The sequence below is a fragment of the Myotis nattereri genome (genome assembly GCF_964212035.1).
Source record: "Myotis nattereri genome assembly, chromosome: 2".
In the NCBI taxonomy this organism is placed as follows: Eukaryota; Metazoa; Chordata; class Mammalia; order Chiroptera; family Vespertilionidae; genus Myotis; species Myotis nattereri.
The window spans coordinates 164,364,567-164,386,640 of NC_138076.1; the positions used below are offsets into that span (position 1 = coordinate 164,364,567).

General features: G+C 52.5%; 1 protein-coding gene across 1 annotated transcript; it reads left to right on the plus strand.

The window, feature by feature from the left end:
* Positions 1–9,839: 9,839 nt before the first annotated feature.
* On the plus strand, positions 9,840–17,036 carry LOC308512693 (keratin, type II microfibrillar, component 7C). Its single transcript, XM_081082294.1, has 9 exons — positions 9,840–10,238; positions 12,005–12,213; positions 13,385–13,445; positions 13,575–13,670; positions 14,289–14,453; positions 14,693–14,818; positions 15,096–15,316; positions 15,994–16,025; positions 16,526–17,036. The coding sequence occupies exons 1-9, from the start codon at positions 9,855–9,857 to the stop codon at positions 16,708–16,710; spliced, it is 1,479 nt and encodes a 492-aa protein (XP_080938420.1). The 5' UTR covers positions 9,840–9,854; the 3' UTR covers positions 16,711–17,036.
* The last annotated feature ends 5,038 nt before the right edge of the window (positions 17,037–22,074 follow it).

Sequence of the window (22,074 nt, forward strand, 5' to 3'; positions counted from 1 at the left end):
AGGGGAAGTGGAGGGACTGAAGGACACCAGATCTCACCCCAGAGACCTGTTAGTGCTCCTGCCTTTTATAGGGCAGACACAGGCCTCCCGACAACATGAAAGGCAGGAGAAAGTTATTAATTCCCTTTATGAGCGTGGGAATCACCCCCAGGGGCAAGTTGAGAAGGGAAGCTGAAACTTGCCACCTTTAATTCAGGAGACCCTGAACCCCAATAAGCCCGTCCCTGGCCTGTTCAACCCCACAGGCCTAGACATATCTATTCAGCCCTAATTCCCCTCCAGCCCTGTGAGTAGACCTCAGATCATTATCCCACACAGGCAAGTGGAGGCCTGGGCCAGCACATTCCTGAGACCTGAAGGGTCCCATGTCCCACCAAAGTCCCACCGGCCGTAATTCCACGCAGATCCCATGCCCCTTCTAAGGCTGCAAGGACGCCCAGCTTATCTTCCCAGGTTGAGCACATACAGAGTGAGCCTCTTCAAGCCTTTTCCTGTTACTGCTCTGAATCGCATTCCATCTTATAGTAGAGTCATTGCCATTGGCACTGCCCCTTCAATTCAGAAATCAAGTCTTATCTACTTTTATATCCAACAGCATATCAGGTCCTCGGGAAGCATTGCTTGAATTGAATAGACCAATGCAGGAAGGAGTGGCCAATGGCTGGAGAGGTTCTCCATCTAGTCTACAAATATCGACCAGGTGCAGCAGCAGCCCAGAGGAGGTGCCTTCATTCACGGCAAGTGCTAAAGCACCAGCAGAACAAGAACAAGGCACTAATTTAGATGCTGAGGAAATCAAGCTGGGTAGGCAGAGTTTGCCCTTGAGGAAGCTGGGTCTCATGGGGAGACCAGACAGGAGCAGGAAAGATCCGTGGCGAGAGCGAAAGATGACTGACCCGGCAGAGGGCGTGCTCTTAGTTTCTGAGGCCACTCATGGCAGTGGAGGATCAGGAAGGACGGAGACTAGGCAGGTCTGGATGGGGAGAGATGTCAGAGAGGCCCGAGGCAGGGGTGCCAAACAGAGAAATCACCCAGCTCTTGAGATCCCTTGCAAAGCCCAGGCCCTCCACTGGGGCTGCTCACCCCCAGCCTCCCACCTTCATCTTACAGGTGCCTCCTTGTCACACCCAGGAAGAACGGGGTGGAAATGCAGCCCAATGGGGAGAGCACCTGCTTTGTGAAAGCTATAATTACTCCAAAGGCCCAGCTCCCCAGACCCCTGAGTGAAGCACTCATTGCAGAGAACCTCTGTGCACCAAGACAAGAACAAGAAAGAATCTTCCAGAATATGCCCCTCTACAGGAAACGGGCTTGGGGGGAGGCATATGAAAAGAGCCAAATGGAACCAGAGAGAATAGAGAATCTTCTCTCTCTCTCTCTCTCTCACACACACACACACACACACACACACACACACACACTCCATGTGGGGAGTGGGGAGATGGGTCCAGAGGGAGCAGGTGCTACCCCAGGAGCGCAGGTCTGAGATGACGGCCTTGTTTCTACAGATGATGATTAGCTCCAAGGATGAGCCAAATCAGGAGGGTGGGTTGGGGAGACACCCTACAAACCAAATACCTGCAGAAACAACTTACTCCAGTCTTTTGTTCTTGCAGCCACACTGCTGCCTCGCTGCTGGCTGGCCACAGAAGCACATCTCCCACACCAGCCACACTGATAGGGAAAAGTCAAGTGTGCCAGGAGGTGAGAGAGCTTCTCCAGGATAAATACCCTGAGCAGGCCAGCAAAATAGAAACTGAACTCAAAGCTGATGCTCTGGAAGGGGCCTGCCTCACACTGGTCTCTCTTAGTTTCTCTCTTTCATGCAGTGAGTATTCATGGAGTACCCACTGCGTGCCAGGCATCGTTCTGTGAGCTTGGGGTGCATCCATGAATAACATAAAGATGTATACTTTTGTATTGACAATACACTTAAATGAATAGATTACAGTGGGGCCTTGACTTATGAGTTTAATTCGTTCCGTGATGGAGTTCGTAACTCAAATTACTCGTACGTCAAATCTTAAAGTGAACGAGTGAGACACGTGATGCTGGGCTGATGTTGTGGCGTTCACTGTGACGTTCGCTGCGCCAACTAGCAGTGGGATATCTGAAGCTGGCTCGTAACCCGAATTTTAGCTCGCAACTCAAAGCAAAAAATCGGCCAAGAGACGGCTTGTATCTAGAAAAACTCGTTAGTCGTGACACTCATAAGTCAAGGCCCCACTGTATATGTTAGGTGGTGATATGTGCTGTGGAAAGGAGAAATAGAACAGGGTAAGGAAAGTCAGGAGAGCTGGGAGAAAGGTGGGGTCCAACTGTAACTGAGTGGTCCGAGGCAGCTGCCCTGAGAAGGTGACATTGAACAAAGACTTTGAGGAGGTCACAGGATGAACCATGTGGGCAGCGGCAAGAGCCAGTGCATAGGCCTAAGGTAGGAACAGGCCTGGTGTGTTCCCACCAGGAGCAAGGAAGCCACTGAGGTTTGAATAGTGGGAGCACCATCGAGAGTTCTGGATGGTGCAAGCGAGTTTAGGAGACACAGGAGGGAGGTGCTCCACTCCGACCATGGAGGACCAGCAGGCCTTGAGAGGACTGCAACTCCCACTGAGTGCAGCGTGGAGCTGCGGGGCTTGTGCAGAGGAAAGTTATCTGACATGCTAACTGATCGTGGTGATGTGATGGCTTCCCAGAAAACAGACTCTAAGAGAGGTAACGGTGGCGGGAAAGAGAAGGGTCACCCCAGGGAGATAATGGAGCCCCGTGCATAAAGGTGTGGAAGGAAGGAATCCCTGGACGGTGTAAGCAGTGACCAGCCTTGGATGAAATGCAAAGAAAGATTTGAAAACAGATTTCTCGAAATATTGGATCTGGGATGCGAGAGAAAGGGAGGAATCAAGGATGCCTCCACGCTTTCTTGTGGGTTAAACTTGCCACCACAATAAAGTAAAACAGTGGCACCGTGAGGAAAATGTCAAGGTGAGCATCCCAAATGCTTGCCCAGGCTCTGCTGTCTGCAACCTGGAGATCACCATCTCTCCAAGCCTTGGGCCTACTTGAACCCACATTTCTGAGCCCACAGCCTTCAGAGCGTTGAAGAGCTGCAGCCTCACTATCACGGCCCTGACCTCCAGCTCTCACCTTACCACTGTCTCCTGCTTTTCCAAGTGGATTCTTGGATTTCTTCCTGACATCCCCAACATTATGAGGGTGTCTCCCCAAAATGAAAACTCGGAAGGGAGGATCTCAGCTTGAATCTCCTGCTGTGCTCTGCTTCCGGAGGGAAGTTGGCAGTTCCTGGCCAGACTCCTCGGCTAGAAAACCACCGGGGCTGGAGTATGGGAGGCCCTGTCACAGACATCACAGCTGCCAGTGAACCCTGTTCGGACCCTGCCGAGGCCGCCCTGCCCAGCATGCCTCTTTGGCACCAAGCCTTTCCCGAGCACCTGAATGTATCTGGCAAGGGCATTAGGGCCACACAAGCTGGTGCTCTGTGACCTAGGGAAGCATGGTGGCCACTGAATACCCATTCTCCTACCTCGTTCTCTGTCTTTAAGAGGCTCACAGCCTACTGGTCACGATGGAGAAATCAAACATCTACAGCAGTGATTTTCAACCGATGTATCGAAAGAATTTTAAAACATGCAATACCTGACTAATTAGTCAGGGGCATGGACATCTTTTCCCTTAAACTGTCAAATAAAAAAATGACAACAGCCAACACAACAATAGTTGTCTGATGTGAATGCCCTGTCTTGAACCATAAATATAAAGGTCATGTACTAATAATAGAGTTGCATCTTCTTAGTCACATCACATAAAAGAGGTTGCACCTGATTGGTTAATTCTTGGTACCAGAAATCCTTATATGCAAGTATAGGTACCTAATTTTTTTTTTAAGTCACTTTGGCGCAAAAAGGGTAGGTAATCACTATTGTGGCCTTTTTTGTAAACTAATCAAAATCATACCTATTTCTGTCAGATTAGCAAAAAAATTATGTACTTTTTTGGTGTGCTGCAGAATTTTAGTAATTCATTTATGTGTGCCATGAGATGAAAAGGGTCGAAATCGCTGATCTACAGTGTGATAGAGACATACCCGACTCTGTTAAAAGGAAACAGACCCTGAGCCCAGACTTGAGTTCCCAAACCCAGGGGATAGAGTGCATAGAGGTGTGGAGGCCTGAGCAAGAGTGCCCCTCTCAGGGTCAGAGCAGCGAGCGGAGCATGGCAGGAGCACAGAGGAAATGAGGTTGGAAGCATAGGCAGGGCCAAGACAGGAGCACTGTGTGCCCCTTCCAGGAGTATGGCCTTTGTCCCATCAGCAGTAGAGGATTTTCCTCTGATGGTTACATACAGAGGCGGGTGGGTTGGGATGGATGGATGATGGATGGATGGATGGATGGATGGATGGATGGATGGAAGGAAGGAAAGTGACTGGGTGTATGACCAGATCAACTAAGTAGTGGGATGAAAAACAGATTGTGGGAACATAATAAAAGGCAGAAAATCCAGTTAGCAAGTTATTGCATGAAATGAAATGTGAAATAACAAGGGCCTGAGCTAAGACAGTGTTGGAGAAATGGAGAAGAAATGGAATCAACCACGAGGTATTAGAAGGGCCTGTCAATTTACTAGATGTTGGGGGAGAGGAAAGGAGTCAAGATGATGATTCTCAGGTTGGCAGCTCATCTCCTCAAGTTCTAAGAAAGCTTCACGTTGGACCTGGCCACCTCTCCTCATGGCCACAGGCCCCAAAGATGGCCTGGGAGGAAAGCTGAGCTGGAAGGGGCGCAGTCTGGCAAGTGTCCAGCAGCATGGGGAGGTGACAGGGGGCCACAAGATATAGCTTAACGTTGCAAGTCAGCATCGGTGCTGGGGGACTTTATGGGAATGAACCCTGGAACGTGAGACTTGTGGTGCCACCACCCAACTTTAGAGGTAGACACAGAGCCTGCTGCCCCCACCAGCTGCCACTTAGGCAGAACCTGATGGACAACACCTCCCCTGGTGCAACAGGGGTTGAAAAACCTCAAAAAAGAAGGGAGTTTGTGATGAAAGACCTCACCCCACTGAGCTGAGCATGAGAACCAGAAACAGGCTAGTCGGCCGTGGGGAGGTGGCTTAAGGGTGGGAGAGAGAGAAGGTTTGAGCAGAGCTCAAAACTGAAATTTTACAGTGAGGCTAGGACTCCTTAAATTCTGGAGTGAGATGATTCTAATAATCAAGAGTGGTTGCAAATTATGGAAACCAGTCAGGAGCTCACTTGGCTGTGTAATGAACCACCCAAAACTTAGCAGCTTTAAAAACCAACTGTTGTGTAGTCTGGGCAGTGCTCAGCAGGGCTAGCTCATTTTTCTCTCTCAGGGAGCTCCTGCTCCCTTAGCAGCACTCAGCCATGCAGTGTCCAGAGCAGTGGCACCTTGCCCTCTGCTGCTCAGGCCACACAGGATGAAGAATGACCGGCTTGAGCCTCCTCATTGCTTCTGAAGGGTCACTCACTGCTGGCCAAGACAGCACCCAGTGGGGAGGCCCTGAGGCCCAGCCCTGTGAGGAGACCTGAAGGAGAGCAAGTGTCTGTCTTGGGTGGGAGGGAGGGGGACAGAGAGAGGGGATGTGTGCCCACAGGGGCTAAGTGAGGCAGCTGGGGACAGGTGCCCAAAGACATGGAGGACAGCCAGAAGTTACAGGGTGTCAGCTTTGGGGTCTACTTAAGGAACACGTCCAGGTCTATCCACCTGGCCCATGAGACGGGAGGCAGCTAGCTGTCTGGAGGGCGCCATGGGAGACAGTGCCCTTCAGAGTTCCCCAACTCCAATGGCGCAGAAGCTTGCCAGAGAAGGAGGAACTTCGGGAGACAAAAGGAAGAAAACTTGGCCCCAAACCACTGATAATTACCCCTTTCCTGTCTTATTCCTGGAGCTCCTCCAATTGCAGCATAGCCACATGACGTGCAACCCATTTTACAGACCAAAACCCTAAGTTCTGTAGCTCAGAGATGCCCCTGGGGCCCTGTTGAGTCACTGCTCTGTGGCAGAGGTGCCTTAGAAAAGGCTATCCTGGACTCCCATACTGTTTCCACTAGAGGGCACTCTAGCCTGGCTGCAGAAGGCACCCAATGCCATCGTGGGGGAAAGCCCTCTTCTTCCAGGAAGCCTTCCCAGGTTGATCAACACAAGGTGTGGCTTCCCTGTCTCTTCCCAGCCTGGATTTTTCATTCTCCCAGCAGCTTCCTTCCAAGTGCTCAGCAGCCCCAAGGTGTATCCTCCCTGGGGGCTCACAGCCACCACATGTTAACCTAGCAGATCTGTGTACCAGGCTTCCCTCCTCTGCTCCATCCCATGACTTGACAGTTTCGCCTCCCTAAAAATCTGCTTCCAAAACACATCTACCCAGGCACCAAATGCTCAACAGAAGATGACTGAGGCTCCTCAGCCAGTCCTCAGGCTGGCCCCAACAAAGCCCTCTTAGGTCATCTCCTAGTCCTTCCCACTTTCTTTATTTTATGTTTGGTTTTGCTTTGGGGCCTCCTAAGCAGGAAGCTGAGCCCATTAGTCTCCAGTCCTTAGCATAGTATCCTTATCAACTCACAGAAGCCCTTCTCTGTTTCATTCATCTGTTCCCTTCATTTCCCATCTCTCCTCTCACCCTCCTCACCAAAGGCACCCACTGTAGCACATGTGATGTCATCCCAAATATGTGCTCATTACTGGGCAGTAAGAGGCAGTGCTTTCAGTGTGTGTATGTTTTAATTAGATAAATGGTACAGTTTTGACATTTTTTAACCCAACACTATGTTGTCTGTACGTACATCGACTTTGTTGTGTTTAGCTTCCATAATATGCATTTATTATCTTCTGACTCTGTCCAATCTCAGGTCATCTAGGTTGCCTCCAGCTTCCTTCTGCTATAGATAATGCCACGATGACTTGCCTTGTCCTCGCAGGAGAACTGCTCTCAGACGTGGGCTGGACTTCTCTCAGGGGCCGATTGCTGGGTCACTTCAGACGCAGGCGGGCTGGTGAAGGCTGACACAAGGCACAGGCCTTGGCAACTGACCCAGCCTGGGGCTCGACCAGAGCCTTTGCAGCCTATGGTGAGGAAGGGAACTCATCGCAGCCAGTTGCTCAGGTGGAAGGAAGCAGCCTGGCGGGCTGCTGCTATCCCTTTGTCAGCTTCCTGTCTAAGACGGTTTTCAAGGGGCTCACTAAGTCTGTCATTCTCTTTGTTCTGGGCCATTTACAAATAGGTGCTTTAATTAAGGCTTTCTGAGGTGGCCATGACTGCCTTGTAAAAGCTGCTGGGCTGCTTGTGCTCAAGGAGGAATGGCACCTCACAGCCCGTGCACACTATCTCTTTGCAAGGCCCTGCTGGCTGCATGTAACCAAGACCATTCACCTTGTTAGTAGTGAGAGGGTTGGAGGGGGCGCCTCCTACCACCAGGCAATCGATTACCCCTTCCAACACCCAGCAAGGCATGGGTTGCCATTCATATTTCACAGGTAACAAAACTAGAGAAACATAAGTTGTCCCAGGTCCCAAAGCTAGTAAGTGGCAGAGCTGGGCTCAAAACCCAGCTTTTTATCTCCATTGTCCATGCTTCCATCATCTCCAATCAGGACAGGGGCCGGGGCACACTCACGGTTCCCCCGGAAACCAAGGAGGTAGATGTGTCAACACAGAGACCCTCAGTGAAGGGTATCACTTAATAATCCAGCTCACTGCGTTGAGAAGTGAGCGGAGTAAGAGGATGGGGCACAATTGCCATTGCAGTGATAGAGAAATTTTTATGAAGAATTCACTGCCTTGCATCCCCCAGCATTTTACCAAGAAATAAATCCTTGGGCATGGATTGAGAGCCTTTCAGGTGCTCACTAGTTCCAATGTGGATTGAGCCAAGTGGAGAGAAAGACTTGGTTCTTTCTTGAATGTCTGGCAGACATTTGACCCAGAAAAAGGCTTAACATGAAAGTACCCACCAGCCACACCTCCCAGAGAAGTGCTCCTGAAATCCCACCAACCAGTCAGCTGGAATCAGCCACCCCTAGCCCCCAGGCCTTGCTTCCTTGTGTGTCTCACACCAGAAGCCCCTAACCCAAGGCCCATGCACCACACCCACAGAGTTCCTACCCCAGAAACAAGAGACTGTGCAAATCTATCCACAGGGCCCAAGAGGAAGACTGGGAGTGTCCTTTCTTTAGAATGCATGCAGAAGTTGCCCAGCTCCCTGACAGATTTCCATGGCACCATCACCCGTCCTCCCAGAAAACAGGGGTCCTCCCTCACTCTGGGGTATAACAGGCCACTCGCCCTGAGAGGGACGAGGGAGGCCCTGGTGAGGCCCTGAGGGGATGCATGAAGGGCTATTTTTAGGCCAGACGGGGTCAGCGTTTGGTCACGGCTGGTCAGGAAACAGGCCCATTGGAGGAGTCATCCTTAGGTTCAAAGGCGGTCAAGACACGTGTGCTTGGAAGGGTTTATGGGCTCAGATACTTGGGTTCAGGGAACCTCCTGGCTTGGTGCCACTGTCCACACATCACAGTCTAAGCCCAAACAGAAGAGGGGAGTTTGGCTGAGGGACAGCCACATGAACCCCCTCCTCCTCTCACCCAATGGGTCCTGTGAGGGGAGGAAGTGATGCCATTTTAGGACCCTGGTGACCTCCCTCACCCCATCTTCAGTACCTTTCACCCTTCCTGATGAGTGCGTGCATACCAGTATTCATTGCTCAACTTCCCTGCTGAGAACTCAAAGACTCTCATACCCCACATCATACCCCAACTCAGCCTTGCACCCCATATTTATGCCACCCTTTCCTACCTCCAAACACCTCAGGTCTCTGCTGGATTCCAGGAACCCAGCCAGTGTCTCCTGCATAGTTGGAACTCAATAAGAATTTACTGAATGAATGAGGAATGACTGATTACACAGTCTAGTCTCCAAATCAGAACTGGACTCCTTTCTTGTCTCCTCCCAATCCTATCCCCATCCCACCCCAGTCCTCCTTAAAGCCACCTCCAAGAAGCCTTCCCTGATTATGCCCTGTCACTCTGGGGTATTCCACACTCCCACTCCTAAATCTATCCCACTGGCAACGATGCCCAGAACTCTGAAGAATTGCCCTGGTTTCCTTCTGAGCTCTGACTCAGTGTCTCCCATGTCCCAGCTGGAGTCCATGGCTTCTGTCTTCCTAGGAATTCCTCAAAGTACAGAGGCCATGCTCCCTCCCAAACCTCTACCCCAATCCTCCTCCCTGACTGCACTCTAAAAAGGAACAGATTAGGAGAGGCTCATGTTGACACTGAAGAGAGGGATATTCTTAGAGCAAGAGGGAAGGCAAAGAGCCTAGAACAAGAGGTTGTTTGGGACAAGGCCCCTCCTTGGGACAGACCAGCTGCTCCACCCGAGGCCAGGTCAGGGGGCCATAGCACAGCTGAGCCCCCTCCAGGAAAGGGTTTGGGAAGCAGGCTCCTCCCCAGGCCACTGCACCCATTCCCTGCATCCGAGCGTGGAGTCCAACTGATGCTTCCAGGAGCCCTTCTCCCTTCTCCACTACTCCACATCCTCATGGGCGGGGAGAGGCCTTGAGGAAGCTTGTAAAGGGCTTTGAAGATGAAACAGGCCAGTGGCTGGGGATTGTTGACACAGCTACACTGAGGAGGCAAGCGGGGTTGGCTCTTAAGAGCCCGGGATGATGCCAAGCCAATAAAATGCAGCTATTGTCTCTTTGCTGTCCCTTTTAATGCCAGCTGCCCCTGGTGCATAAAAGGGCCTGCCACAGCCCAGGGAGCACAGGCCTTTGGCTCCATTCTCTGCCAGCTTCTCCACTCTTCGGATACCTCCCTATCTCCAGCATGAACTGTGGATTCAGCTCCGTGGGCTGTGGATTTGGCCCCAGGAACTTCAGCTGCGCCTCCGCCTGCGGGCCCCGGCCCGGCCGCTGCTGCATCACCGCCGCCCCCTACCGCGGGGTCTCCTGCTACCGCGGCCTCACAGGGGGCTTTGGCAGCCAGAGCGTCTGCGGCACCTTCCGCTCTGGCTCCTGCGGACGCAGCTTCGGATACCGCTCAGGCGGCGTGTGCGGACCCAGCCCGCCCTGCATCACCACTGTGTCCGTCAATGAGAGCCTCCTCACACCCCTCAACCTGGAGATCGACCCCAACGCGCAGTGCGTGAAGCATGAGGAGAAGGAGCAGATCAAGTGTCTCAACAGCAGGTTCGCTGCCTTCATCGACAAGGTGGGTGTCCCTGACCAGCCCTTCCCTGAACCCTCTGTTGCTGGGCTGGGCACTGGAGAGGAGTCAAGGGCAGGAGGGATGTGGTTCAGGTGAACTCCGGCCTGATGGAGGAGATGGACCACATTGACAGAGAGCTGTGTATTGGGCAGGGTCTCCTGATTTGATAGCAATGTCATTGTAGACAACCTCTGTCCAGACAGGTAGGGTACCCACAGAGAAGGTGGGTGTCCTTGAGCACATCCTTACTAAACTCCGTCCATGTGCAGGACTCAGGCTGGGCACTGAGGGGTAAGCCAGAGGCAGGCTTACCCATAGAGGCTCCAAGTCCAAAGGGAGAGGCAGTTATACCTCTAGGACACAGACAGAACGACAAGAATAGGATCAAGAGCTGCCAGCCTGATGCTCGGGACAAAGTGAAAACACATGAGCAGAACTAGGGGCAGAACTTGTAGGGCTAAGAGGTAACATCTTGTGAGCAAAGGGCTGCCATGTGGGTGTTCAATGTGCTTGAAGCCAAGTAGCTGCTTACATGGCAAGGAGGTGCTCCCTGTGTCCAGGGCAAGGCTAGTGAGTGTGGTGCTGGAAGACTGCCTGGCGGGAATCTCATGGACCACACAGAGCTGTGTCCATACCAGTGGTTACTTAGACACTGAGCAGGGGCCAACATGGTTTGCCCAAGCCACCATGCAATAGGCACAGCTCCCACTCTCCCAGGCCCTGTGGGGAGGTGGGCACAGTGGAAACCATCTGCAGATGTGAGCGTCCAGCTCAAGTCTGAAGCTGTCTTCTCCAGTGAATCCAGGCAACCAACCTGTGTGGCAGTGGTGCGAGGGACTGGGGGAGAAGTCTCCAATGAGGAAGCAGTTCCGGGGCCAAAGTGAGCACTCAGAGCCAACCTCAGAGAAGTCACGTTAGAGAGATACCCTCCAGGAAACACTAGTGAGCACCGAAAATCTGAAACTCCTAACAACACGAGAGACCAAGGATAACATAAGAAAGGACTGACCAGGGGTGTGGCAGTATTAGACAAAGGGATGTAAACGGGGTGATGGGTCAACCTCCTGGCAGGGAGATGGGTGTGAGATTTTCTCGGGCCCAATAGTCAATAATTACTGTAGTGAGAGAAACACACACACACACACACACACACACACACACACCCTGCAAGAAAGCAGCAGATCAGAGTTTGAGTTCTTCCTCTGCCATTGTGAGATCTCAGGCAGGGGATCACTTGGATCCCTCATCTGTAAAATGAGGGGGTTGGAGCACAGAGCATCCCAGGTGACTAATTGCATTGTTGTTGTAGGGGTTCAGTAATTGGCACCTATTTTATTTTTCAACTTTTATAGTCCACCTTTCCAAAAGGGCTGAACGGCTCATTTGCACACTGACCATCACACCTCACTTGGTGCAGCAGCTGTTCAGCGTGCAGGTGCCTCCTGGTACCAGAGCTCACTAAACCCTCAGAGTGAGGCGATCAGTCTGCAGAGGGGTTAAGTGCTGTGCCCAAGGATACATTATTGACAAGCAGCAGCAGAGATTGGACTCAGCATGGTTTGGCGCTTTTCAGGTCATGAGATAAATTGCCTGAAAGAGACTAAAGTTAGCTCACAAGGACTTCCAGGTGGTGAGCTGGTTAAGCCCTAGTGTGTCTTTGAGAAATGGCAAACCCCCATCAGGGAGGACTCTGGGTCAGCAAGTTGGGGCTTCCTCTTGCCCTGTGATCCTGCAAGAAGAGATTCTCAGGCTCTGCCTCTGGGCGGCAGGTGCGCTTCCTGGAGCAGCAAAACAAGCTGCTGGAGACCAAGTGGCAGTACTACCAGAACCGCAAGTGCTGCGAGAGCAACCTGGAGCCGCTGTTTGAGGGCTACATCGAGACGCTGAGGCGCGAGGCCGAGTGTGTGGAGGCCGACAGCGGGAGGCTGGCCTCAGAGCTCAACCACGTGCAGGAGGTGCTGGAGGGCTACAAGAAGAAGTAAGTGCAGGAAGGGCTGGCTCAGGAAAGGGCTTGAAGGGAGCTCCCACACAGGAATGTGTCCCAGCCTGTGGCTGGGTCTCTGCCTGAGGATGGGGAAGAACCTGCACTCTGTCTTTCCTGGCCCCCCAGGGGTGGAGCTCTCCAGAGCTTCCTCCCAGAAGCTTAGGGAAATGATGTTCTCTTCCTTCCTCCATCCACCAGACCTTTCTCTTAAGACCCCAGAAAAATTAACATTCCTGGACCCTTTGAGCCTTGCCCTCAAAGACATGGACATTCTTCTTAGGTTTACTCCTTCACTCAACACTTTCTGAGTGCCTACCAGGTGCCAGCCAGATGGCAGACCGGGTCCAGATACCCCTGCCCAGGGACGACCAGGAGACACACAGTCCCTGTCCTTGTGGCACTTACAGTCTGTTGGGAGGCAGGGTGGCACGGGCACAGACAGACCTTCAGTTACCGTGTGCGATACATGCTATGACAGGTACACACTGGGGGCTCTGAAAGAATCCAGTTTTGAGAGGTGGCCAGCTGCCTTCAGTAAGGCTCTCGCCGTGGATTTCCCAGTCCGCCACACCCCCTGCCTCTGGCTCCAAGCCAGCCTGCCCACAGAGCAGGAGGAAGCAGCGGGCTTGACTCCTCTTGGCTGAGCCCAGGAGGAGAACGGGAGGGGATCCCAAAGCCAGGGGCAAGAGGAAGGGTCAGAGGAAAGGTAAATGGAGACCTGGGTGAGAAAAACATCCATCTCCCTTGACCTAACCCCCCACCCCCACACACATGCATACACACACACATACACACACATACACATACACGCACGCACACACACATCCACACACACATACACACACATACACATACACGCACACACACATACACATACACATACACACACATATTCACACACACACATGCACACACAGCTTCCAGATCCTGCCCTCCCACCCCAACTGAGAGCTCAAAGGTGATGTGAGAGTGGATGCTTCGATCCTCCAATGTATCCCAGCAGGCCTGGACCAGCAGCCTGATTTCTTCCTTGTGCCGCCTCATTTCTTTTGGAGGCAGGGGCACAAGCCAGAGGAGATCTAGGAATCAGGCATGTTTGCATGCCTGCTTCTATGCCACATTAAGAGCTGCTCAGACGGGGTCCTGTTCTCCTTGCCCACCTCAGGTATGAAGAAGAAGTTGCACTTCGGGCCACAGCGGAGAATGAGTTTGTGGTTCTAAAGAAGGTGAGTGCCTGAAGCCAAGCCCCGCCCTGAGTTCCCGGCCACACCATCCTCTCTGCCCTGCCACACGGCAGCCAACCCTCAGAGCATCCCAAGGAACCCTAATTTCATGGCCTTTTGAACCCCACACAGGACGTGGACTGCGCCTACCTCCGCAAGTCAGACCTGGAGGCCAACGCAGAGGCCCTGACCGAGGAGATCGACTTCCTGCGGCGACTGTATGAGGAGGTGAGGGACTCTCTCAGCCATGGCGGGCACCCCGACCCCTGCCCAGACTCTACAGGCCAGCTGATGTGGGAACCCAGCTTGAGACTGGAGTGTTGGAGTGGAGCAGGAAAAGGGAGGAAAGGAGACAGAGAAAATGGAAAACTAAAAGGGACAGAAGTAGTAGGGGCAAGAGTGTGTGGTCTCTAGGACAGACAGTGTGTCTGGGGAACCCAAAGCAGAGGCCACATGAATCATCACGCAGGCTCAACCTGTTCTCCAGATTTTCTAGGGCAGCCCATGGCCTTCCTCCGTGTGGTCAGACCAGGGGAATGTGACGTGGCCCCACCACAGGGTCTGTCCCCAAGGGAGATGCACAGCATGCTGGCTGGCAGGAAGCCGCCTAGGTGCACGTGGGCCTGAACAATTCCAGCAGCAAGCCTTTGAGACCTAGTGGCATTTTCTTCTAAGAGGGATTTTTTTATCTGGACAAAAAGTTATGTGATCTCATCAGGGAGTTCCTCTCCAAACAATAGACTTTGGCTCCAAATGGGCCAGAGATGATAGGCATCAGCCTCAGCAGGTGAAGAAAATTTCTGATAACTTGGTTATTCTTCCTCTTCCCTCACTCCTGCCCCACAGGAGATCCGTGTCCTCCACGCCCACATCTCAGACACCTCAGTCGTTGTCAAGATGGACAACAGCCGGGACCTGAACATGGACTGCGTCATTGCCGAGATCAAGGCTCAGTATGACGACATCGCCAGCCGCAGTCGGGCCGAGGCCGAGTCCTGGTACCGCAGCAAGGTGAGTGGCCCAGGACACCTGCTTCCTAGACATGGCAGTGGGAGGGATGTGAGGTATATATTAGAAAAGACTGCTTTTTTCTGGGGATTCTGATCCTAAGGATGGTAACAGAGGCCAGACAGCTCTCAGGTTGAGTGGACAGGGCAGGGCTGCCATGGATGAGCACTGTACAACCTGCACTACCATCCATGGTGTCCTGAATGGGGGATGTCCCATCCTGAGTCTCTGCTTCCCCCCAGTGCGAGGAGATGAAGGCCACAGTGATCCGTCACGGGGAGACCCTGCGCCGCACTAAGGAGGAGATCAATGAGCTGAACCGCATGGTCCAGAGGCTGACCGCCGAGGTCGAGAACGCCAAGTGCCAGGTACGGGGCATCTGCACCCTGGGCCACCAGAGAGGCTGAGGGTCTGGCCATGGTCTCACAGGCCATGTGTGCTCAATCTAAATCTCACCATTCATCCTCTAGCCCATTTGCATAACTAGAATTATAAGTTGTGGTCACTTAGGGAGACCCAGGTGATGAATGTGAGAGGTCTGTTCCTGGGATGTTCACAGCTGGCTGGGAGAGACTGGACACATCCAGGAAATTGACAGAGAGACCCAGAAATCATACCCCACCTTGTTCTCTTCTGGGTCCCCAGAACACCAAGCTGGAGGCCGCAGTGACCCAATCGGAGGAGCAGGGTGAGACAGCCGTCAGCGATGCCCGCTGCAAGCTGGCCGAGCTGGAGGCTGCCCTGCAGAAGGCCAAGCAGGACATGGCCTGCCTGCTCAAGGAGTACCAGGAGGTGATGAACTCCAAGCTGGGCCTGGACATTGAGATCGCCACCTACAGGCGCCTGCTGGAGGGCGAGGAGCAGAGGTGAGGCTCAACCCAGTTGCCCAGTTGCCCCAAGAACTCCACATGCATAGATCTGCCCACCTTTGATTCCTCCGTATCTCAGTCTCAGTTCCAAGAACTGGCCTCAAGCTAGATTCTGGAATCTTTGGATCCTTGATTTCTAAGGACTGGAACTTGGACATGGCATATGGAGGAAAAACAAAAGCCAGTGCCACTGTGATTGATGTCTAGAGTCCCGAACAGCACCTGGCCTTGCTAGGATTAGAACCTAGACACCCTTCCCATCAGTTCAGATCATTGAGTTATTCTACCCTCAACTCTTCCAAAATCCTCTCCCTTCCTTGTTTCTGGAAGGTCACTTTGTCCTAAGGTGGAGTCGCTGGCCAAACCTGGCCCTGGTCTCATGTCACTGCCCAAGAGAACCTTCCCCTTCCTAAAACAGAACCCATGCACACAGGCCAGGTGTGGTTGTCCGGGCTGTGCACTGCGCAAAGGCAGCCGGCTTGGAGTAAGTGAATGCTGAATCCAGCCTGTACTCTGCTTGCCAAATAGTGTGCCCTGGCATTGCTGCAGCCAGAAAGGCACTCTCCAAAGTTTCACAAAGACGTGACTGTCGCCCATCCCATAATCTAGGGGAAACCTGAGGACCTCGTTCTGACCTCTTTTCTCTTCTCCTCTCTTCCCTTTTCCCCACTCAGGCTGTGTGAAGGCGTTGGATCTGTGAATGTCTGTAAGTATCACAAGTCCTAAAAAGGAAAATTCTTGGACAAAAAGAATTCCCTGGATGAATGTATAGACACTGGGAAGAGTTTTTCCAGTTCTTCCCTCAGTGAATAGGAGTAGGTTGGGCATGCAGCAGGAAAGACTGTGCTTTGCTGACAGGAAGAACCTCACAGCACGAATGGGGTTGTATGTGTGGGGGGGGCGGGGGGGGAATAGTAATATGAGTAATATGTCACTCAGGAAGGGGCCTTGGATATCGCTCAGTCTGACCCCACCCCCTAGTGTAGGTGTGGAGGCGCAGAAAGAGTAAGGGGCTTGTCCAAGTCACAAAGGACAACCAGAGCCAGAAAAACCCCAGGCTCCCGGCCCCCCAGGCTCAGGTTCCTTCCACACCTTCAGAAGTAGAACTGAAGGTTCTCTGAGTCCTTCCCTGGCAGGCTGGACAGATCGCAGAGGCCAAAGGGAGGTGGCTGGTGGTGACGTCTAACCCAGCCCTTGTTCTCACAGGTGTCAGCAGCTCCCGGGGCGGAGTCGTCTGTGGGGACCTCTGTGTGTCTGGCTCCAGACCAGTAGTAGGCAGCGCCTGCAATGCCCCCTGTGGTGGGAACCTGGCAGTGCCCACCGGAATGTGCGCACCCTGCTGCCAGCTCAACACCACCTGTGGAGGGGGCTCCGGCCTAGGGAGGTGCTAGGCTGCCCCCAGAGAGAGCCAGAGAAGCTCCTACTGCCTGCCAGACGCGCCACTGCGCCCACCCCCAGCTGAGAACAGCGGCGCCTCGGTAGCTGTTCCCCATGTGTTCTGCGAATACACCACCAGGCTTGTTCCCATCAGTCTCTCCTCTGCTCATCTTGTCCTACCAGAAAGGGCTGCTGCTTGGAATGGACCCTTCTCTTCCGCATCTTCTCTGGCTCCTCCCAGGCAGGAGGGCTCTCCTTCCCTGGAAGGAGCCCTGCTGGACTGCCCCCTTCCCTCTCTGGCCCCTTGTCCTCTGTTTTTCCAATAAACCGGGGGACCTGCTTTCGGTGCTATGATGTCTTGCTTGCTCAGAGTGAGCCCATGCCCACTGACTGATGAGCATCCCAGCCCAGTGAGATGACCTGAGGACTGGGGTCGCTCTGGCCTGTCCTCAACCTGGATACCCACAGAACAACCTATCCCCAGTAGTGCCATGCTCCCGTGGCCAGGCGATGCTGACTGTGCTCAGAGCACCTTCCCCTAAGTCACACCTGTCAGAGGTAGTCTGAGACTTGAGACTTGTTCCTCTGGCTGAAGGGAACCAGAGGAGGCCATGCAATCTTCTGAAGGCAGGGTGTGTGTGTGTGTGTGTGTGTGTGTGTGTGTGTGTGTGTGTATCTGGCTTTAATCCCCTTCCCCCACACACACCTCCACCAACACCACGCACACATGCACCACAGCAGCAACCTCCGGAAGTGCCAACGGCCACCTCAGATGGCCAACCCGTATCAATCTGGACCCCATACCACCCATTCCCACTACTGTCCATCAAACAATGGAGATGAGATCCTTGACATCACCCCTTGCCAACCCCTCCAGCCCCCATACACACCCCTTCAGCACCCAGGACCACCTTCTAAAAAACTCTTAACTCCTTCCCAGCCACTTTGGCTCAGTAGATAGAGCATCAGCCTGCAGACTGAAGGGTCCCAGGTTTGATTCCGGCCAAGGGCACATGTCTGGGTTGTGGGCTCGATCCCCAGTGTGGGGTGTGCAGGAGGCAGCCAATCAATGATTCCCTCTCATCATTGATGTTTCTATCTCTCTCTCTCCCTCTCCCTTCCTCTCTGAAATCAATAAAAAAATATTTTTTTAAAAAAAACCTCTTAACTCCTAAGAGGAGCTACTTCCCCCCACCATCTACTTGCTTTCTTGACTGCCCCACTGACTACCCTCATCCCCAGATCCATCAGAGTTTTAATCCCAAGGCCAAGGTGGCTCCTCTGCCCCTGCATGGCCTGACTGCTCCTTGCCCCTGTTCCTGCTCAGAAAGGGGCTAGGAGCTCCAGAGGGAAGCTGCTGAGAAGCCCCTAACCCTGCTCTGGAAGAACCAGGCATGGAATAGCCCTCCCTGGGCCCAGCCCTGCTCCTGTGGAGTAAATTTCCTTCTCACTGGCCCTCCTCTTCCCTCCCTTTGCCCAGACCTACCTCAGCCCCGGTGCTGACCAACTTCCCTTCAGGCCCTTACCTTTCTATCCATGTCCCCATGCTGTCCTAGGAGGACCCACTGCCTTCCCTCACTCCCTCCTGGAATCTCTAGGGCCCTCTTGGCTCCTCACCTGTCACCCTCTCTCCCTCCCAGAGTCTCAGGCCTCCCACTTCCTTGTTTGACAGGCCAGGCCTGAGCTCCTCCAAAGCAGCTCTCCTTCAGTTACCACCATCACTGGTGTCCTCTCCAGTTAAAATCATCCTACTGTGCTTCAGAGTCATGGTGACTCTCCTGCTGCCCTGACCTCACTCCTCAACCTCAGACCCATGCCTCCAGTTTGTACAGGGAAGCTGCACTTGGCAGTCCTAGAGACCCTTCCACTGAACAGACCTCCAAGCTGAGCTCACTATTTCTCACCTTCTCCACCCGTCTTCTCCTACCTCCCCTGTCAAGATCCTCAACATAGCTGCCCACTTCTAAACCTATGATCTATGCCTATATCCTTGCTCTTAAGTCTAATTAACTCCCAAGTGCTTGCTTTCTTTCTCTACCTCCTAAGTATCCTTCTAATCCATCTCTTCCCTCTCTCCCTGCGGCTACCACCCGTGGTCCAGCCACCACCATCTTGGTTGAGTCCTGCTCTCCTCCCTTTCCAATCCACCTACACAGCAACCAGAGACTTTTACAAAACCCAAGTCTAACCTGCCAGGGGGTCTCCATTGCCCTCAGGATGAAGTCTGAGCCTTTGAACATAGCACATCAGTCCTAGCACATCAGAGCCTACCTGGCTCTGACTTATGTCTCAGTGCCTCTCACCACTTCCCATTGACCGCACCTTCCTCCCCTGCTCTGGCTCAGAGCCTTTGACACCAGAGCCTTTGAAAGGGTCTTTTTAGTTCTGACTTTTCTTAGGTAATGGCTCTGAGTTCTGCTCTGGGATTGTAACACCCCCTTCCCAGGGGCTTAGGGAAGACACCATAAACACTGCCAGCCTTGGGAGGTCATCCAGATGCCACCTGGGAGAGCCCAGGGAGGCTCCATGCCTCAGGAGTGATGCACCTCCCTCCAGCCCCACCAGCTCAAGGGACCAGGCAAGACTAATGTTGCAGACTCTCCATCTGTTAGAGCCTCCTGTCCTGAATACCTGAGCCTCAATTCCTCAGCCACCTCTTCATCAAGGAAACATGTCATTTCAAAGAGGCCTGGGCCTTGGTATTAGGAGGAAAGAAAAGCACAGTTGGAAGAGTATTAACCAGAGAAAGCTGGTTACCTCCTGAAGCAAGTAGTATTGAAGCTGCAGCCTAAAGCAAGACCAGGAGTTCATTTATTCAATCAGCAAATGATCACGCCATGCTTAATATGGACCAAGGACTGGCTCATATACGTGAAGAAAATAGTCAAAGATGCCTATCCTCCATGAAGCTTACATTTTACAGCAAAAAGTATAAGGAGTTAGCCGGGAAGAAGAGATGTGTCCTAGACATGGGGAAATGCGTATGAAGAGATGGGGTTGGAGCATGAAAACATCAGGGACTCTAATAAGTTTCTGAGTCTGCTGGGGGAGGACGGGGACTGCTCACCAGTGCCCTCTAGAAGTTTAAAATGAGCCCTTCGTTTCTACACTCTTCTCCACTGCCCCCTCCTACCCCAGCCCCAACTCCATCCCACCAAATCTTCCTTCATCCAAGGTCACTTCTCATTCCTACTTCCTTCCAGGCACTTTTCCCATCATTTTGAAGAGGTAGATGGTATGGGCCAATCAGTGAGGCCTTCCACGCTTCACAGAGAGACAACTGCCTCCTCTCTGGAATGTTCCTGCCGATTCCTAAGGAATATGAGCTATTTAGACATCAGGTCCTTCTGTGCTGACAGCTGAGCGAAGGCCAGTCTTGGTAGTGACAGCACGCAGAGTAACAGTCCTTCAGCGCCTGCCCTTTCTTGTTGTGCTTGTTCTTTTCGTAGGCTAGTTGTCAACCCAAAATGTGGATAAACTAACTGAGGTTCAAAAGCCTGAAGAGGCCTGGCCACATACTCCTGGTGATCAAACCAGGACATGAAGCTAAGAGTCCAGACTTCTAGCCCCTGTATTTCTTTACCATCCCATTCTGCCCCCTGCTATTCAGAGCCTAGGAAATCTGTGCTGTTGTGATATCATAGTAATAGTAACAACAAGAATAAATAGCAATTTTTGAGTATAAATTACGTGCCATGCTATACTCTAAACGTTTATTTGTATTGTCTCATGTGTCCTCCTGTGATTGTTATCTTTAGAAATGGCCCCATGTCTCCTCTCTCTGTCTATGTTGCTCCTCATTTCACAGGTAGAATATATTTCCCCCTCCCACCCCCCTCCCTGGAATCTGGGCTGGCTCTGTAATAGCTTTGACCAATAGACTGTGGTGAAGGTGACATTCCGGGGCTCCTTCCTCGGTATGCTCTCTCTGGCCTAAGGGTAGGGGCTGCTCCTTATAGCTGCAGCTCCTGTACTTACAGAATTTACTCCCACGATTATAGAAAGGATAAATGGCTGAACCAGCACTCAAACATATCTTTTTATTAACAAAACGCTTTTAAATGCATAATCTCACTTAAGGAGCCAGAAGGGACCTTAAGAATATGATCCAACCACCTTCATTCTACAGACAAAGGAAACTGAAGCTCTGAAGGTGGAAGCAATTTGACCAAAGTCACACATTTGTAAATGGCAGAGTCAGGACTGTGAATTGGAAGCAGAGTTCTCCTGATTCTCCCCCATACTGCTTGTCTCACATGCCTTCCTTCCATTCTTACCTCCACGTGTTTCCTCATGGACTTCCCCCCTCCAGGAATGCCCCTGGGGCAAAATCTCCTTGCTGAGAACCCCTTGGGCACATTTGACCATTCCTAGAGGCATCTTGGCACCAGGTGGGTAGAGGCCAGGGATAATGCTCAACCTCCTTATGGTGCACAGGGCAGCCCCACCGCACAGAATTCTCCAGCCCAAGATGTCAATAGGGTTGACATTGAGAAAGCCTGGTCTAGAGCAGCAGTTCTCAACCTGTGAGTCGCGACCCCTTTGGGGGTCGAACGACCCTTTCACAGGGGTCGCCTAAATACATCCTGCATATCAGATATTTACATTACAATTCATAACAGTAGCAAAATTACAGTTATGAAGTAGCAACAAAAATAATTTTATGGTTGGGGGGTCACCACAACATAAGGAACTGTATTAAAGGGTCGCAGCGTTAGGAAGGTTGATTACCACTGGTCTAGAGAAACCATGACTGCATAGATCCCTGCCTCCCTCCGTCTTCTGCTTTCCCAAGGCTTGCGTTGCTCAAGCCAGAAGGGCAGCGTGTACTGCAATCATTTTCAACTGCTGAAAAAATACCTGACGGGATGGAGAGGCTCTGAGGAAACCTCCGGCAGGGAGCACCTCTCACAGGAGGGCCCTGGCGTTTTCAAGACTCTGAGGAACCAGGTTTGATTCGCTACAATAAGTTTATTGGAAACACAGAGTGAAACAAGGACAAACGAAGTTGCTGGCAGTTGAGTCACTGGCTTTTTAGAAGCTCCTGCAGGCAGCCCTCACAGCGTCATGGGAAACCACCACCCGCGTTCCCCAGCTCTGTTCCGCAGGTACAAGCACAGGGCGATTCTGGGGGCCGCTCCTCCAAGCTTGGGTGAAGGGGTCAAGCAGAACCAATGAATCCAGCAAAAAACAGAAAGCAGAGGAAAGGATGAATCCCCAGGAAAGCAAACTGACTACTGAGAAAGGCGACAGAAAGAGACCAAGGTGCTGCCCCAGCCTCCCCGGGCCCAGGGCGCCTGGGAGTGGCGCACAGAGGGAGCGGGTCGGGAGGACACGCAGCGTGTGCACATCTGGGGACTGGTTCTTGGGAGGCCAGC

Bases quoted from the DNA above. Each gene is read 5' to 3' on its own strand.
- LOC308512693 (XM_081082294.1), top strand. From the start codon at position 9,855: ATGAACTGTGGATTCAGCTCCGTGGGCTGTGGATTTGGCCCCAGGAAC. The intron at 10,239-12,004 runs GTGGGTGTCCCT...TCTGGGCGGCAG, and splicing joins TCGCTGCCTTCATCGACAAG to GTGCGCTTCCTGGAGCAGCA. The intron at 14,819-15,095 runs GTACGGGGCATC...CTGGGTCCCCAG, and splicing joins TCGAGAACGCCAAGTGCCAG to AACACCAAGCTGGAGGCCGC.